This window comes from Athene cunicularia (genome assembly GCF_003259725.1).
Source record: "Athene cunicularia isolate RWA chromosome 4 unlocalized genomic scaffold, athCun1 chr4_part3, whole genome shotgun sequence".
NCBI classification, from domain to species: domain Eukaryota; kingdom Metazoa; phylum Chordata; class Aves; order Strigiformes; family Strigidae; genus Athene; species Athene cunicularia.
The window spans coordinates 14,930,985-14,950,476 of record NW_020799100.1 but is presented as its reverse complement, the minus strand read 5'-3'; the positions used below and the strand labels follow the sequence as shown (position 1 = coordinate 14,950,476).

Below are 19,492 nucleotides of genomic sequence, written 5' to 3'. Positions count from 1 at the left end.
GTTGGACCTGTAGGTATTGACCACATTTGCAACCCAGCTGACGCGGCTGCTGTTAAATAACCTATTATAGGCTCTGTCTCCGGCTTGCTGGCTTATGTTCCAGACTGATGGCAGGTATCTGTTTTTCCTCTCTAAATTAAGCTGCTAGGAATTTATTTCTCTCAGATTGTTCCTTTCTGTAGTGCCCTAGGCGCAAACATGATGCGATATTAAAACCCACAGAAATCTGCGAAGGAAACCAATTAACCCGGGGAAGGAAAATAACAAGCGCAAGGCCCTTGCCTGGAGCTGTGGTACTTCCCAGCTTTGCCCCGCACTGTTTCGCATCGCCCCAGCCTTGGTGGTGGGGGCATCTCTGCGGGCAGCGGGGCTGACCCGGGCTCCGCTTCCCCGGCTGCTGGTGAGATGGGGCAGTCCCAGCCTTCTCACCACCGGCTCAAAGAGAGCCGAAGCCTGCAGTGAACTTGGTGCTCTCAAAGGGGTTATTGTTCACTTATTGGCACTCTACAACAGGTAGAGTGCAGACAGTAAATTTTTTTAAAGTTCTTTGTAGAAACGGGTAGTCCCCCAAGCCCATTCCTTGCTTTGCTTCTCACTCTATTGGGATGGAGTAGATTTAATTGCCTGCAGCAGGAGGTTCTTGTAGGGGTCTGCAGTAGCAATTGTGCAAGTATTACAGTATGCACAAAGCACAATTGTGTAATTGCAATGTATTTAGCATCTTTAGCAGAAATGGGCTTCGCTACCTTGAGTCCAAATTTTCTGGCAAGTTAGATGATTTGGTGCTAATGTTCAAATCAGTTGGTTGAGTTTGGAGCATCTTCAGTCTCCTCAGGGAATCAGAGTCCCGCAGGCATAGCGGCAGCCTGAGATCAGGAGCAGTCATGCCCTCAGCCTCTGCCATGCCCCCACATTAGCCACACAGCCCATCGGGCACTCGGGGCTTCACCAGGAGTCGGGCTTCAGGTGCTGTCGCATTTTGCTCCTGAACCTGGCTTGGGTCAGTCTAGCAAGCTCCTACTGCTCTCTGGATTTTGGTCCCACATCTTCCCTTTTGATGTGTTGTCACCTTTTAGGCAAGGCTGGCTTCTCTTTCCAAGAATAAAGCCTTAGTTTGGTTGTCTAAGAAACATCATATTGCACAGATCTAACTTAAAGCCATAATGGGTGCATTAGTATGCTACGGGGCCCTGTTCCAGGAAATGTCTGCGCTTAGGAAAACTGCGTAAGTGTGTGTTGAAAATTAAGCAAATACTTTTTTCTTGTCTCACCCAGTCTGTTGGCTGGGTTGGGTGAAGCCCTAGCTGGGACACCCGGTTTGCTACCGAGGTCAGTCTGACCATCAGAACTGAAATACCAAATTTTGTGTTAAACGTGGAATTAACAAAAAACTGGAGGGAAACACTGGCTTGAAAAGTTGTGCTTTAATTATATGTCATGGACTATAAAGGCAGAAGGAACAACTGTGATCATTTAGTCCAACTTCCTCTCTACCTATAAATAACAATAAACAGCCTTTTGCTTAAACACAAAGCAGCTTTCTTTAGTGGATTAAACGCTGCATGCTGGGGATGCCAGAAAGAAGAAACATCTTGTTTGCATTATTTTATGTAGGTTTGAAAGGGCTCAACTCCAGCTGAGGTCACGGTTCTTTTGAGGGAAGGGGCATCCTGTGCTGGGAGAGGCTGGGTCAGCGCAGGGGTCGGGTTGTGGCGGGACACTGTGGAGGTGCCTTGGATGCTGCGGCACATGTACGGGTCACCGAGCATCAGGTCCTCCTGGGGACAGGGAGGCATGTCCTAATGGAAGTGGTGGTGGAAATTCAGTGGTGATCTCTGTCCGATTTAAGCTATTTGAACCCTAATGCAGCAGGGAGAAGTGCAGATGGGGATCATCCAGCTTCAGTAATTAGCACCAAGGGTTGAAACCCTTGAAAGGGTCCCTTGCGTTCTGCACTGCTCTTCTGAGCTGCCGCACCCACGCCCTTCCGCAGATTCTGGGGTAGAGCGACTACGTAACCATGTGCTGCATCAGACCTGACAGCTTTTGTGTCACCCTGTCACATCAATACACGTGGCTGTGTGGGGAACACATCCTGCCCCTTACCCTGAGGAACCAGCACCAGTTTGATCTTGGGTCACACTGGGGCATGGCAAGCGCCTTGAGCAGCAGCTGCCATCTTCAGGGGTGGCTGTGCCACTGGCCCTTCTTCCATCGAGTCTTGAGCCCTCTCTTGTTTTTCTCTCGGTCAGTGGCCAAAGCTGTCCTTGCAGACCAGAAATGAAGCCAGGGAGGGGGCACCCATAGGTCCTCCCTCGGCCCCGTGTTCCTGCTGTAACACTGAGCCTCTGCAAAGTGTCATCATCTATGCAAAGGATGGGATATAAAAATGAAGTTGTATTTCCTTCTAAAAATACCTCCTTAATGCCTCCGTGGTCTGCAGGAGTTTGAAGACCTGGTCTTCAAACCAAGTGGTGATGGCCTCCAGCGTGACCTGGTCTGGTGGCTGCAGGGGTCCCTGTGCGTTTGTAGCGCGTTTGCAGCACGTGTCGGGCGTCATCGCGGGTGCTGATGTGATAGGTGCTCTGTTATTTTAAACATTAGTGTTTGTGTGCATTTTACACATTATAGTGTTGCATTATTTAAAGGTATTGCATTATTAAACGCTCTTCTCCTCGGCACGGAGAGTAGGTCACTTCCTGTGATTCCTGCTGCTCTGCGTGAGTGAGTTAGGATGTTCTCTCTTACGTGATCCTTGCAAGGTGATGTCTGAATAATGGCAATCATAATGCTATAGAGCTGATTAATAATGTTCAGTACTCCATTAATGAGGAATCTTGGTCAGATGTGTGTAGAAGACATCTGTGTTATCATATTCAGTTTGTTCCTTCTGCTCGAGTGCCTGGAACCAGAGAACAATCATTACTTAGTTAATAATGTGCTTCCTAAAATAAAGGCTTGTAAATTCATTTTTATGCCCATAATCATATTTTCCGCTGTGAGAAGAGTGAGGGAGCGGGGAATTGTCTCTTTCCCATCTTCCTGACAAAATGTATATAATGATTACAAGCATATAATAAGAGTGTTTGTCCTAGCTAAATGTTTCTTCACTTCTGTTAATCAGCATTCGTTTGAGAGTGTGGGTTGCAGTTTGTGGAAGGCGATGCAATCACTGGGGTAGTGTGGCAGATTTAAATCAGTAATAAAAGCCCTGGGGAAATTAACAAGACAAAACATTAACCACAGACTAAACATTAACATATATTAGCATTTTTATTACACCTGTAGAAATGGTAAATGTGCTTGGTTACTACTATTAAAAAGTTTATGTTCTATCCCACATCATCGCAATGTATATTTTTGGTTTAAGCCCTTTAGAATTTAATTAAGCGGATTTCTATAGCAGCGCTTGAGTAATAGACTTCAGGTTCACTTTTATGGTGACTTTGAAGATAAACAGGGCACAAATGTGTTCTTTATAATGCTAATAATACGCATGATGTGTAGCAGAGTAGGTTGTTAAAAAGAACTGGGGAAGAAGCACCGATGCAGGCAGCTGCGTTACTGAGACGTTCAGCCTTACTGGTCAAACTGGGTTCCATAGCTGAATGATGCTCAGGGTTTAATGGGCACCAGTTGGTTCCTCCGAAGGCAGCACGTTTTCTTGAGGTCTGTGGTTGTCTCTTCTGTGCATGCTGTAGCAAATTACTCTTTCAGAGGCTGTGTTCGAATCAATTACAATAGTTAATCGCTTTTCAGTTTAATGCGCAGCTTCTCTCAAAGGAAACTTGGGAATAGGTATGAGATGACATACGTGAACTCCAGAGAGCGGGGAAGATTGCGGGAGGAAATCTTCAAAAATGAGGCCATCCCCTTGAGGGAGAAAAAAATACTGTGTCTTCCTGGAGAATGAATCTATAAGCAGAAGAGTTCACAGAGAAGACAAATGGAAACTCCATGTAAAGTTTAAGCAAAGGTCAAATATAGTAAGCTCTCTTTTAGAGCAGAGTGGAGCTCATGGGCTGAATAAGAAGCGACAGCAGCAGGTATTCAACAGTCTCTAATGCACTCTCTTCTCTTCCAAGGGGAAGTTGATTAGCTTTTTTTAAAATCTCCTAGAAAATTACTCTTAAAACGTTCTTACTCTTAAAAGTGATGCTCAGATTGGTGCTGAGGATCACGTGTGGTGCTTTCCAATCTTTCCCCCCCTGGATTTGCTTGCTGATGTGCCAGGCGAGAGGTGTTTTTACCCCACGCAGCCTCCCTGCCTTGTGCCTGGGCTGCAGAGCAGGTTTGATCCGTGTTCCTGACGCTGTGAGCGATGCCATCCTGCCGTGACCGGGCTGGGGGTGCCTGCGGGGGCCTTGCCCTCCATCACCTGCACGCAGGCTGTGGTGCTTTGCATAGAACCTGGTACTGTGGTCACTATTTGTTGGCTTTTTTTTTTTTTTTTTTACATAATCCCTAGCTGAGTGGCCCCAGTTTCCGTTGGCTTGTGGGCACCCACGTGGACCAGTGTTGTGCTTTACACTCTTGCAGTCGTGGTGGTGGATCTGGTCCGTGGCTGATCACGGTGCATCGTTTCCATGCAGCTGCAAGCAGGTTCCCTGTAGTCCTCTGTCACCTCTTAACATTAAATTAATGGGGAAGCATTAAATTGGGCTGATAGTGCTACTCCATTAGCTTTGTCCCTGTGCTCCTCTCAAATCAATGTTCCCCCTAAAGCAGAGCCGTTACACGGCGTGCAGCTCCCGGTCAGGGGGAACCAGCCGTGTTCCCCTCCGCCACGGGGACCCTGGGGAACCGTGGGGTCTCCGAGGAGCTCTGCCCCACCGGGCGCATGGTCTCTCCCTGCAGCTGGAGTGAAGGAATGGAGTCGTGGGTAGTGGTTGGCAGGAGGCAAAGTGTTCCCCTTGTGGCCTGGGTCACATTCGCATGGAGGAGGGTAATTAGTGAGTCTGTTAATGAGCTGGGACAGGGAAATTTTGCTTTGGCTGTTATAGTATCCGTGGCTTTGGGGGCTTGTAAAAGTTGAGGGCTTTGGGAAGCGTTTGCTTGCCTTGTGTCCCCTCGCAGCAGTTTTTCAGCGGACTGGCAGATTCTCTTAAAAACAAACAAAACCCCCAACTTTTGTTGCCTAAAAACCACACTGCCATCTAATTTACACTTTTTTTTTTTTTTTTCTTTTTTTTTTTTTTTTTTGGTGGCCTGCTGTTTCAAACTTCAGCCCATTCTGGGACTGTGTGAGACATGAAATAAGAGGCTGCATGGCTCTTGCACTGAATATATTGTAGATAAGGACTTGTGTGTATTTACGATCCTGCTGATAGTGTGTGGAGCCTGAGGAGAAGAGCTGGTGGTTCCATTCTGTCAATTTGCTTTGAATTTCACATTTATATTTGTGTGGTGGGAGGCAACCACGTATTACCGCTGTCGCTCGATTACTAGTTTAGCACATGCAGTTCGATATGCCTCCTTCCTTTTGCTCACTCTTGCAGCATACCGGCTTGCCAGGGATCAGGCTGTCCTTGCTCTGCTGCTCCTGACAAAGCAAGCGATGCCCGGAGAGCTGAAGCATCACGCTTTTTATTTCCTCCAGGTCTGAGGCTTGTGTTGTCCCTTCTCTGACTACCCTGCAGTGGCATTTTTCTGGATTTTTAAAAACTTGGATCTCTCTTTAAAAAAAGCAGTAATGAGAAAGAGACTGGGAAACTGGGTTCATGTGTTTGTCCTGAGTTTGCAGCAGGGACTCAAAAAGGGGGAAAGACTGAAACAGGATTTCTGAGTTGTTGTCCCAGGACTGCTTGTGGCCCAGCAGACTTAAGCAGATGGTTTGTGAAATCCTTCCCTCCCCCCAAAAGCGCACACGATGCCACCCCCTGCAAATGAGCAGGCAATCTGTTACTTCTACATTCTCTCACTTTATTTAAAGTTCATATCTCAGCCGGGTTTTTGTTTGACTAAAATGTGACAATTATTTCACTGTGACTTTGGAGGATGGGCTGCAGAGGTGTTTTTTGGTTGGTTTAGGTTTTTTTTTCTGAAAAGTTTAATTGGTACTTGAATAAATAAATAAGTAAAAACTTGGATGCACTGCTCAGACTTTCCACCTTCTATCCATGAAGATTTATTCTGCTGTCCTGTGTCAGAGCTAACGCAGTCCTGTTTGTGGTTTCATCCCTCATGGGAGCCTGTGGTACCCAGATGCTGTGCAGGGCTGTGAGGATGCGGCTGAGCCGCAGCTCCCGTGCAGGAGTTGTGAGGGGCTGCAACCCCGCTGCTTTGCTGTTTGAAGCACACTCTCGGGTGGTGCCATTGTTCGTGCTGTCACGCTGTCCCTCCCCTCTCATTCAGAGCGTCTCAGCATCCTGGGGAAAAAAGCCTTGATCCTGGACTTGCTCTTCTCTGGGGGTTCAATAGGCTTCTCCAGCTGAAAGCCGGGATTTGGAAAGGGAAGGGGGAGGCTTTTCACAGAGCTGGGGAGAATCAAAGGGAGTCATCACAGACGACAGCTTAAAATACCCAACCTTTTTCCACTTCTCTCCTCTGCTTTACGTGGCTGTGCAGAGCTTGGGTGCAGTGATGCTGCTTTTGTGGCATTGCTTGTTCTGTGCCTGCTGTCCCATGGCTTTTGCATACCTTGTGTTTCCCTGAGGTGGTTTCATGGCAGATCTCATCTCTGACCTCTCTGTGGGCTCGGAGGGCGCCTTTGTGGGGGGAGGTCCGCAGATCCCCGTGCTTCCTCGCGCTCTCCTGCTTATCTGTCCATTGCAGGGATGGTGACACCAGCCAGCACAGGCTGCGCAGCCCCATTCTGCAGCGGTGGGGTCTCGTGTGTCCCAAATGCCCTTATCCACGTCGTCTCCTGCTGCCCTGTGATTTCCTCCAAGTCTTGGCAGTCTGACTCAGGGGACTACCTGTAAGTCTTGGGGGAAATGGATGAGTGCTAAAGGAAAACCCGAAAGGCAAAGACAACAGCCCAAAATGTGGTGTTTGGTTTTTTTTCTCGCTCCCTTCCTCCCTCTGTTTTTTTAAGCCTGCCACGTGATTTAGGGAGGGCAGTAGGGCTGATACATTCTTCTGCAAGACTTGGGTTTGGCAAGGCAGAGAGGAAACACACCTAAGAAAGGGCAGCAGAATTAAAAAAAGGTAAGATGCTGCAGAAGCTGCTTCCTCAGCAGCTGCAGGAGGAGCCACTTCGGCAGAGGGAGCCGCAGGTGCAGGAACTGGTGGCAGCATCTCTTCCTACTGTGCTGTGAACCAGAAATGGTAGTGCCTGGCTCCTGGGAGATTTCTCTTTTACTCTTCATTGTATGGCAGCCTGAGCAAACAAGCTGCTGTTCTTGATAATGAAAGAGGTGACAATACTAATTTATTTGCCCACCCAAACGCAGGATGTAATAGAACAGGATTAATCTCTTCTCTTTACACATCAGATGCTTGTAGCTTTGGGTGGCTTTTAGCCTCTGGAGTGTGGCTAACTAGGAGTTTAGCTGGCTGCATTGGTTTGGTGTGGTATGAAGATAAATGAGGTGCTGCAAGGAAGAGGCATTTTATGGGTACGTGGTTGGTCCCAAGCCTGGATGCGGGTGGTGAGCTGAGGCTCAAGGAAGGAGGGGCTGGTGTCACCTGCGGTGCCTTCGTGGCCCTGGCAGTCAGCCGAGCTCCCTTCACAACCCAGCAGGGATGAGTCCTGCAGAGTAGCACAGGGTGGTTCAAAAGGTGAGTTTCGCACTGGCAGTGGTGCCTTGGGGGGCCAGTTGTCCCTCCATGGGCTCTCAGAGAAGGAAATGGCTGCAAATCCACCCGCAGCAGGGACTGCAGCGGCAGCCACGGCGCTGCTGGCTGAGTCTCGGGACAGTGGCCACGCGGGAGAGCTTTAATGAGGCGTTTTGGATTTCTTCCCTCGCTGCTGCAGCCGGTTACCGAATCATCTGTATGCTAATGAACTAATTTGTGTCATTAACAGAACCCTGTTAATCAAGACCTCCCATGGTACGACTGGGCTGTGTGGCCACAGTGCTTGCTGTATTTTAGGCCCTGATTTTTTTAATTAGTAACGATGTGTATGATGCTCATCCCTGGGCACCTGCAGCGCAGTCATGCATATGCTGAGCTGCCTTGAGATGAAGAACCGGGGTTTTAGGATTTAGCTTCAGAGGGGAGGTGTTTCCTGAAAGTCCAGATAGAGAGGTGGAGTGTGGTGTCTTGAGATGCTGTGGCTTTCAGCAAAGGAGCAGCAGGCAACATCTCAAGCCCACTCCTGCCAGCATGAGTTGAACCCAGCACAGGGAGATTTGCCAGTCACACCTGCAGCTTGAGGGTTTTGATAGCCACAGGGGCACTTTGATGCCCAAAAATCTTGCCTGAAGTTTACTGCCTTCCCTCCCACACTGTGGGTGTGCGTACAAGAGTGAGGTTGCATCCTTAGGGCAGAAGTTTGCTTTCAGGTGCTTGCGTGAGCTATGGGAGAGATTGGGGTGATGTGATGACAAACCAGCTCGTGTGCATCTCAGCTGTTTTCCTGCGATGTTTCTGGTCACAACACTTCCTCATGCCGCTGTGTTTGTGTTTTCCAGATCAGCCGGTTATGTGGCCATGCTCAGCAGAGGCAGTATCGATCAGCTAATTACCCTGAAGACCTTTTTGTTGACAAGAAAGTTCTGAAGATGAGTCACATTGAGCAAGAAGAAACTCTGTCCAGCAGGAGAAGGTGAGAATGCTGGGGTTGAGCGTGCTGCCCGTGGCAGGGGCTGCACGAGCAGTTGCTGTACAGGATGGCCCCGTGGAAGCAAGTGGTAGAGCTCTTTATTTCCCTTACCCATAAACCTGCAGCTGGTTTTGACTCTGAGCATCAGCGCTGCTCCATGGCTGGCTCTGAAATGCAGCGAGGTGTCTACATGTGTGTTTTTTAACCTGTAAAACTGCCTCCTGCTTTTCATCTTTGCTTTGCTTTTTTTGCAATCGCCAGGCACCCAGGTTCATACACTGAACATCTTGTCTGGAAATACTTACAGGTGTAGTTATAGGTGGAAACGGTCATTCTAGCCTGAAACGCTGCATGTAGCACTGTGTGTGTAGGTAAGGAGGACTCATTTCACTTTTTTTTTTGTGAAGTTTTTTATGGTAGTTCAGGAATGTTAACAGCCTTTTACTGACTATTTTCAAAGTGAAGCAGGTGCCTCCACTGCCGGCAGTGCACCCTGTGCTTCCTTCCCTCTGCAGATAGAAGCTGTAATTCAGTGGGCTCACGCTGATGTGTTATGGAGAAGCATCTCCCCTCCGGAGCTGAAAGCACGCTCAGAGATATGTGGTGCCTTTACTGCTGTCTTGAATACAAGAAAAATCCCTGCGGAAAACGGGCAAGCTTGGCAATTTTTGGAACCAGGGGTAAATGAAGTTGGATGGATTTTGCTTTAAAGAGTAACAGGGACACATTCTTGATACAGTTTCCATGAGATATAGCACCAGGGCTTGCATTCCTCCGTTGTCTCAACACGTCGGAGGGTTACAGCCCAGGCTCTGCCAGAGATGTCCTTTGAGGGCTGTGAATTATGTGAGCTCATACCTGCAGATATAGAGGGCTCTCTCCCCTCCCTTCCCCTCCCTGACCGGCGGGGAGCTCTGCTCCCCAGGAAAGTTTTCTTCTATCCGTTCTCCTCAGTGCTGCCGGGGTTTGTGGGACAGGGAGCAAGGCAGTGCCTGGGATGTAAGGAGCTGGGTGCGATGGGCAATGTAAGGCTTGTCCTGCTCGGGGTTTGGTGTAACTGGAGACCCGAATCCTGCCTTACTTTGGCTTTCAAAATGATGTTGGTTGGACCTCCTGCTCTACCATAAGCCCAGTGTAGGAGCTGGTTGGTGCAGGAGGTGAACATCTGAAGCACCCCTCCAATTTCTGCTGGGAGGTTGTGGGCTGAACTCCCACCCTTTGAAGGGGCTTTGACTCGTCAGGCAAACCCTTGTGGATTGGCATGGCCAGTGATGGACAGGCTGGTGCTTGCGATACCCTGGCAGACTACGTTTTGGTGACCCGAGGGAGGACTCTGGTGGCCCTCTGCCTCCATCGGCTGCCAGCTCTGCCTGCATGGGCTGCGTGGGTCCGATCAGGGCAGAAACCGCCGCCTCTAGCACAAGGGCAGAGCAGCGCAGCCTGCCTTCGCTGGCGCTGGGGTGGCTTCTCCTTGTTTCGTCTGCCCCCAGCTGGCAGTTGGGGGCTTAGTCTGGAGAGGGAACCCCGCGAAATCCCTAAGCAAAGAGGGATGGAGGGAGCTGGGCACCCCCTCTGCGCCCCAGCCTGCCGAAGCTTGTTCTGACAACCTGGCACTGTGGGGCAGCTCCCCACAGCGGGCAGGACATGGGGGTCACACCGCTGCGGGCACCGAGGGGATGCCCCCAAGAGTGCTCGGAGCTCGAGGTGCTGATCCCTTGTCATTCTTCCCGGGGAGGGAGGAGGCCAAGAAATAACCTCTTGCCAAAGGGGAAAATGTGCTGAACCCAAGCCAGGAGACTGTGAAGCCAAGTCTTACTTCCTGCAGTCCCTGCTATTCACATTATCATACTTTTTGTGCCATTTACCTAATTAAATCTGCCAGTGCTTCCTGGTGACGTGGCTGAGTGCCCCTGAGGGGACAGACCTGGGCTGGGGGAATGGGCATATCCTGCTCCCACAGCTCCTGTCCCCTTTCTGGTGGCTCTCTGGGTCCCTGGGGCCAGCCTGTGTCCTGGCACCTCTGGACCGCTGCTGAAAGCTGGGGACAAAGGTCCTTGGTGCTGTGAAGGGAGGGCGCAGGGTGGGGGTGCAGCCTGATCTGCATCCCCTCTGTCTGGCACAGGCACTGCTCCTGCGGCTCCTCCTGCCTTCCCGGGGCAGACTCATTTTGCTGGGTGTAACCTGCCCCTTCAAATGCAGACTGTGACCCCATGGCCAGCCCAGCATATGCCTTTTTGAAAGTGCAGCATGAAACCCTGCATTATCCGTCTGTACGGGTCTGTACTGAGAGTGTCTGCTCTGCTCTGCCACCAGAAATGCCACCTGCCCTCGCAGGGATGTTGGGTGCCTGATGTCAGGCGGACAGTGACCAGGCTGTCCTTTCCTGAAGGGCCTCCAGTGCCTTCTGCAAAGCAGAGGGGACTGCTGGCAGCCTTATCCCTTACCGCTCAGATGTACCCCATGTATCATGGCCTGAGCCAGCAGCACCTTTCCTTAGGGGCTGTGAGAGTGCAGAGAGTGTGCCTGGCTTTGGTGTGCTGCGTGGTTGGGCTCAGGTTCTGCTGCCCCAGCATCCCTCCCATCACAGATGGTTTTGCCCTAAGAAGCACAAATTCAGCCCTTGACTGAATAACATCAGGGGACGATGCAAAATGCTTCTTGAGGTCAGAAAGTAGCATGGTTTGTTTGCACCCAGCTGCTTTCTTGTGTTTGTGTCACTACTTTCACTAGTTAAAATGCACCAAACTCATCTTCTTTTCCTCTTTTAACTGAACACCATTTTTCCCCCCCTTTCTTCCAGGGAACTCATTATGAAGCTGAAGTCCCACAGCAGTTTTTACAGCAGCTTGCCAGAGTACATCTGCAACCACAGCTCTGCTGTTCAGAATGACACTCTTTGCTGGAATGGACAAGAAGTCGCGGAGAGGTGAATATCTCCCTTTCCCTCCTTCTCCCCAGCACCACTTATCTTTTTTTTAACTGGATGCAGGTGTGGTCTGTAACCAGGACACTGCTCATTCCCTTAAGAAACCTTTTTCAGAGCCGGTGTCAGCTCAGATGAATGTGCAAAGTCTGCACAGAGAGGAGAAGCGGTTGTGTGCTGCCCTCCACTGAGTTGTCTGCACTCTGCTTTGAAAAGCCTGACTGCAACCATGACTGGTTTTGGCTGGGGTGGGTTAATCCTGGTGAGCCAGAGAGAGGAGAGCAGCAGCAGCTCAGCGCAGCCATGCTCCCATGGGAGGGTGCACCACGGTGCCTGGGTAACTCCTCCGGAGTAGCAATGGGGGCACTGCCACCACCACTGTGTTGGGGTGGGGATGTCTCCAACCTGGCTCCGTGCAGTGGTAGCAGGAGAGCATGACTGGTGTCCCCTGCCCCATCCAGGGGAGAGGAGGAAGATCACCTTGTTGAGTTTCTCCTTAGCCATGGCTCTGTGCTGGAGGAGGTCAGGACCACTGAGCTCTGGTGGTGCTGCTGCTGTCATCTGACCGTCCTCCCACAGCTGAGCCCTGCCTGTCCTCTCTGGATGGAGTCATTCACACCCAGCTTGTGCCCCACTGGCTGGTTCTGAGGATGTCCTGGTGGTAACTGTGAGGTTACTGAGGACAGGCAAATACAGGATTCGTAGCATAAAGGGGAAGGAAGCGTAAGAGAAATGGAGATTTTTCTTGCAAAAGATGCCCTTCAGGAGTGTTAAAAAAAATGTGGAAATAGAATTTGGAAATATATTTTATAAATATAAATAAATCTCCTCTAATCACCCTACTTTTCAAAGCATCCTTTGCTATTAAGTAGTTTGCATAAAGGAAAAAATAGAAATAAAATCAGGAAGTGGTAAAATGTTGAGATATTAATTATGACTTCTTGATCAGTAACCTCAGGTGGTAATTAGCCAGTACTTGCAATACTGACCTGAAACACTGAAGGCACCAAAATAGCATCAAACTATATTTTGAAAAAACCTGCTCAAGCATCTAAGATCACACACTTAATAAAATGTACTTACTTTGACTAAGGAAAAATGTGTCCTTTATCTGTTTTTCTGGAAAATCTTGAGTTTCCATGTCTAAATGAGAAGTTCAATTGGGAAAAAAAAAAAAAAAAAGATTCTTTCAGTATTGTCTCACTGATTGTTAATTAAAACTTCTTAAACAGTGCTGTAAACACTGCAGCTTTGTGGGGGAGGACCTAGGTGACACCATGGCTGGGAGAAGTGGCAGCAGTGGGAAGGTGCTGAGTCCAGATCCTTCTGTAAATGTAAGAGTTATTTGCAGATCCAACATGACTTTAGATGATAGCTGCCTTAAGCTTTCTGCTGAGAATACCAGTGGGCTGGCGTAGGCAGAGATGTCACCCTGGGACCCTCCTGCAGTGCTGCAGTGTTAGTGGCAACAGTTTGGCAGGTCACATAGGTACCACAACAAGCAGAGGGGGCAAGGCAGGGAGAGGATAAAGTGTGTGTGCATGAAGGGGACACCAGGATTTCAGCCTGGCTGCCTGTCTGTTAAATTGGGTATTAAATCCTCTGCTGTTCTTGAAGAGAGCGTGCCTTTCCGCTCCTCTCCTCCTTGCTCCCTCTGATGTATTGCACGGATGTCACCAGCTCTGCCAGCTCCTATGAAATATTAGTAACAACTCCCTTGCAGGCAGGTACTGGAGGTTTTTTGCTGAGAGCAGAGAAGGGTGCTGACTTAAATCCACCATCCCCTTGCAGGGACATCAGTGGTGTCTGGGAGGGGGAGACTCTTGCTGGCTGGGCAGAGAAAGCAGTGTGGGTGATGGCTCTCGCAGAGGAGATTTGAACACCCCCACGAAGGCAGAGTGTTCAGGAGGGAGAGCAAATGGATGCACAAAATGGAAATACCTGTTGCCCCTTAAATGCATCGACTGCCTTCCCACCTTGTATTTTTAGCATCTGCAGCCATAATGCTTCCCAGGGTGACCATAGTCTGAGAAAGTATCTCATACCTGGTGGTGCTTCTGCTGATGAAACCACAGGGGGTACTCAGCTGAATAAAGCTGAACTAAAATAATGGTCTGGGGTGCTCCTCTCTCAGGACCCATTTGCAGAATGTTTCAAATAGAAGCAAATATGTAGTTAAAATGGTCTCTAAAGCCAATTGCATTGCTTCATGTGGAGCCCAAACCGACTGCTTCACGTGCTTGGAGTTCCCAGCGTGGCATCTCTTTCAGAGAGCCTGGGAGGATTCCTCAAAATCAGGAGCGTTTAAGGTAATGGTGCTTGAGTACCCCAAACCGGCAGTTTCTTTATTTCAGTGTTTTCCCCAAGAGGGAGCCAAGCAGCTGTTCACAGTGTAGGAGCTCTGTCGCAAGCTGCTCTGAGAATGTGCATTATATACTGGAGTGTTTCTGGCATGGCTACAGCAATTCTCCTGCTGGACTGATGTGCACTTTTTTGTCGTCAAGCCCCATCTTGCCACTTTTTGCAAGAAACTTGATGTTTTTTGGGTATCTAGTGTTAATTTCCGGATGCTGTCCTGGTAGTTGTCCCACATGTGTAACGGCTGCCAGAAAGAAGGATCTGATTTTCTAGGTTTTGTGCATGTAAAATAGACTTTCTACCTTAATGATTTCCTCTTGCTTTGTTAGACATTGGTTTTTGCAAACCAGAGCTTCCTGACTGAAAGCTCAGCAGGCAGGACGGGAGGAGATGCTCATGCCTTGCACTTAACCTGCTGTGTATGGTTGCTGTAGCTGTATATGTTTCACCTCAGGGTGGGATGGAGTTGCCTGAGCATGGGCACCACATGCAACCTGAGACCCCTTCACGTTTCTGTGACATCCACAGGGAAGACCCATGTCCCTGTCTAGTGGCATCTGGGGCTCAAGGGAGACATTCCTATAGCAATACAAGGTGCCCATGCTAAGGCCAGATTAGAAATCACCTGCCAAAGCTGCTGAAAGCTTTGCAGCATCAGGTGAAGACCAGGGGAGAGCAGAGGTTGGGTGGATGCTATGTTTCCACATGTTTCCATGTCTGATGGATAAAAATGCTTGGGCATTGCTGTATCAGTGAGCATCCATATGGGCATGTCTGGCTTTGATGGTGTTCCTGTAGGGTTTGTGGCTATTTATCTCTCACATCTTTAATGCAGGATCTGAGTGTTAATTAAGTTAGAGAAGGGCCCTACTTGTTCATCTGTTTCCTGAACTCTGTCATGACAAAATTTGCTTGTTATTCTAAGTCCTATTTCTATAACATGTTAAATCAAGCCCGGAATAGCAACTTCACAGCTCCTTGCCAATGCACTCGAGTAGTAGATAATACCGACAACGTGTATCCTGCTGTTTCACTCAAACAGTCCCTTCTGCGTCCTACGCTGCTCCTCTTGTGGTTTTTCTGAGTCGGTATTTACCCTGTCTGGTGTATCCCAGTGCTTTGTTATCAGCAGAGTGAGCGTGTCCCTCCTCCACGCAGACTGGACATGCTCAGTGTCTTTCCACTGAGTCGGAATTTCCCAGTTTGAGCCTTGAAGTGTCCTCTGTTTCCTCCTTGCTCTTAACTCCCTCTGCCCTGGCGAAAGGTGGCATGTTTGTCTGGGACTCCAGTGCAATGCAGCTGGCTGGAATATCTTATTGGGCTTTTCTCCTGACACGATGAACCGTTTCAGTGCAGTCCTGTGCAGGCTCTACTTTGCCTGTCACAGTGATTGAAGTCTAACTCTACTTGAGCTATGTTCTTGTTTCATCCCTGGCTCTGAGATTTCCTGCCAATGGAGCAGGTTTATACATGAAGTGGGTGCACTCCTTGCCTAGTGCAGCCCCTTGCAAGCCCCTGAAGTTAAGAGCTCTGAGGACCTGTTTGAGGGATTTTTACACCTTGGCTTGTGGTGAGGATGACGTGCAATGTGCTCTGCTGATGGGTCAGCATCAGTTATCCTGCTTTGTGTATTCTAGCATTTTTAATATGATTCATCCTTTGTTTTCTTTTCCTGAGTGTATGGGGTCCTTTGTCCATCTCATTTGCTTCTCCGGGTTGGACCATCTAAGGACAATAATTCATCTTCCTTCCTGAGGCTTCATCTGTGGGTTAATTATTTGATCACCATCCCTTAGGGGGTTTATGGCATGGTGCCTTGAAGTAATGGCTTGCAAACAGTGGCAACCATACAAGGAAGGTTGATTTTTCTGGTCATGCAGAGCAGTGCCTGTGTCTTTTGCTGTGCTGTTACTGTGTGGTTGAAGACTGTAAGCCAAAGTGAGAAGAAAAAATAAAAGGCAACACATTACTGCTTTTCACACTTTACAAAGTGTGTAAAAACATACTGTGCTTTTATGGGATGCCACAGAGGTTCACAGGAAAAGCCACATGTGGCACACTCCACCACTTGTAAAGAGCTTATTGAGGGGTCACGGTGCTTCAGTGTTTGTGGTAGCTGAGGACTGGACCTGCTGGATCTCCCTCCAAGTCTGCATGTCTGTGCACCTCTTTGCAGCTTTCCTAGGCTCAATTAATTGGCAGGTGTTTCCCTGAGATAGCAGAGGGCTGGACATGTAGACAGGGTGACTGTGCAACAGCTTAAACCTTCCTAAGCAAGGGTTGCCATCATGGCTCTTCCTTGCCTCTGTCTTCATGCCCCATCCTTGCGCCTGCCCTCACACTGGTGGTGGTGGGAGGTGAGAAGATGTTGTCCAGCCTCTTTATCTCCATCCAATGTAGAGAAAAACCAGAAGGTGATTCTTATCACTGAAGTCCTGACTGAGTAATTAGCTCCTTTAAAGACTTCATCTTAAGTCAAGTGGGTGTTGAGATATTGAACTCAGGTCAGTTTCTATGGGAGTCAGGCGTCTGAACCTCAAAGGTGATTTGAGCCTTATATATAGTATCAGGGTTTTGCAGCATTTAATACTAAAAGCCTCTTAAAATCTAGATTCTCAGAGTTTAATAATCTGCTTACAAGAGTGTATTCCTTTCAAGCTGTTCTGAGTAGAATGACAGCAGCATTTGCCCACCATAAAACTTGTAAGCACGTTAAATATTACTGTTAGATACTATTTCCAAATTTCTCAAGACAAACTTGAACATCAATCTAAATCACCCGCATAACTCTTGTTCTCTTTATACCAATTCCAAATTAATATATTTTTAGCACCTTGCCAGATTCTCTTCTTCAAGCTAGAAGTCTCAGATTTCCCTGCTGTTGCCAGTGTAGTGTGGTTTGTTTTAATCATACAAATCATAAACAATGAAAGTACAATTGGAAGCAAGAGAGAAAAATGAGATTCTGTAATTGGAACAAAGAAAATTCCATGCCAGCAATAACCCTTTAGTTCATGAAGGGTTTGGTTATTTCTGGCAGTGCTGCAAAATATCTGATACAATGGAGTCCCAAGGAGGGAGGCTGTATAACTTTTCAAGCACATAAAACACAGCTTTGTAGCAAATGTAAGCTATAATGAAAGGATAGTAGACAAATTCATTGGGTTATTGAGTGGCCGTAATTGTTTCCAGAGTATTTCAGAAATGACGATCATGAATCTTCCTCTGTTAAACCTGCTGCTTGGTCTCAGGTTTAGCCGATTTTTCCACGATCTACTTGTCTTGAAATTTACTCAACTGCAGTAAGAACGGAGGGAGACTTCAGGCTGTCTTTTTATGTGAGAAACTCCTATTGTTTTGCTGTATTACACTTTTTGCTGTTCCTTCTTAAAGTCCCATCTCCCAGAACCAGGCGATTACCTGAGACTTCACATTTATAACCAAACTAACACCTGCAGCATGCTTACCAGCTGTAGTGCGTTGCACAGGATGGTTGGGAAGTGATAAAACTTCCCTTTGGCAGGGAACTGATACAGCAGGATCTCAGAGGGCTCTCATGGTAGTGAGACCAGGCTGCAAGGTGTTGACATTTGGAAATCCAGCAGAAAATGGCTCCTTTTTTATTTAGGTGAGAACGCTCCCCACTGAGAGTGTTGGATCCTCCTGGTTGCTTTTGAAGAAGCTTGCTTAGAGCTTCTGGTGGTGTAAATTGACTGCGGCACTGTGAGCTCTGCAGTGACTGCAAGCAAGAAACTGAGTGCACATTGCAAGCCAGGAAGGCACCTGAGAGCCATACACTCCACCTCTCCCCAGCCACTGGCACCCCCATGTAACAGATGCCTGCACATGGTCAAGGGATGGTGTGACCATGCACCTCGTATGGAACAGGACACCCGGGGTGGACCTGCGCTTGTCTGGACTGCAACCCACACCCAGCTCATGTCTGGGCTGGGGTAACTGGTATAATTGACCAGGTATCTCTGGACATCTTTCTTTACAGAGGAAACTATCAGGGAAAGATGGTTTCCTTCACCTCTTCTTGGAGGCTTATTACTCCCTGTCTGCAGGGCCAGATGAGTGGACTGGAAACTGGCTCCTACTGCTGATGTGACACTAAGGTTGTCCCACTAAACCAAAGGCAGCAGGGGCCACAGAGACTAAAATGTTGGGATTACCACTGTCCCCACCCTTACTGACCCACGAAAACCAGTTGGAGATAACATTTGGGTTCCTGCCAGGAGTGTGGGGGAGAAATGTTTCTTTCCTAACTCTCCTTTTTCATATCTTCTTGCTTCCTATGTGGTGAGGACTTAGTGTCACCAGCCCACATGGCCTGTAGTGAGTCATGTCTTGAAATGCAGAGCAGCTTTGGGGGATCGTGGGTGCTGGAAATGCTGCTCTCTTAAGCTTTGTTATTGTCTTGTGTGATAAAACCTCCTCTTTTGCATTGTAGTCCTGTCTTCTAGCAGTCTGTGTTGTCTTTGCCCCCCAAATGCTCCCTCAAACAAGTGTGATTCAGTGAACAAAGATAGTAGAGAGCCTGCAAGGGGTACCACGCTGTTTAAATTGTGGAGCTACATTTGAATAAATACTTTTCAACTGAAAGGCAGGGATAAATTAATTGTTATTTGAACCTCAGACTTACTTTCCTTTTTGTAAAAGGCGTAATTCTTTATGTCTGACTTGCAGGATTACTTTCTCTAAATCACACGTCAGGCACTGCAGTAACTCATCTCAGCCAGTGTGGCCAAGTGGATGAACACACATTTTTACATTCATTGCCATATATTTAAATTGCATTCGTCATCTTGTCTTCCTTGCTCTGAAATGAAATCCTGGAAAGAGCTGTATTTGGACTGGAATGACCAAACATTCACAGGGGACATTTTTGGATGATGGGGAGGAAAGGAGGGGAAAACCCCTTAATCTGACTGCATGCTTTGGCATTTATGGATGAGAAGGAGCAGGAAGGGTCTATACTTGTGCTATCCCCACAGAAGACCTCAGATCATTAGTGTTTTCATCAGGTGGTTGTCTTTAAAGTTGTTTTTAGCAAGGGCTGCTTATCAGCACATTTTACAATGTGACATTTGTCTTTGGAAAATGCCATGTCCCCAGCAAGAGCCCATACCCAGGGAGCCCAGGCAAGGAGATGCTGCTGACTGACGTCAAGACACGTCAAAGAGGAAAGTATTTTGGGCTTTGCTTATGAAGTGGAAGCCAGACCATGCTCATGTTGCAACACTGATACCCTTCAGCACGGGGACCCCCGGGGACTATGGGGTGGGCTTGAACCACTGTACATATTTACTGTTCGATGCTGCTATCGCCATGGCAGAGGTATGTGATGGGTTTCATGGAGTGGCACAAGTGTCCTGCAGAAGGGACAGTTTTATTGGCAGCAGTTGAAAGCAGCTTGAGATGGCTCTGAGATTCCTTCTTTTCTGCATTGTGGCTGGAGAACATGGGAGGAAGGTGACTTTGCTTTGCAATGGGACCTG

At 48.3% G+C, this 19,492-nt stretch overlaps 1 protein-coding gene across 1 annotated transcript in view; it reads left to right on the top strand.

Moving 5' to 3' along the window:
* Nucleotides 1-19,492, top strand: part of GPC3 (glypican 3) — a 141,112-nt gene that overhangs the window by 70,211 nt on the left and 51,409 nt on the right. Inside the window, exons 4-5 of the mRNA XM_026848867.1 lie at nt 8,580-8,713; nt 11,511-11,636. Of these exons, the coding sequence (XP_026704668.1) occupies nt 8,580-8,713; nt 11,511-11,636 (260 nt within the window). The remainder of the gene's footprint in view (nt 1-8,579; nt 8,714-11,510; nt 11,637-19,492) is intronic.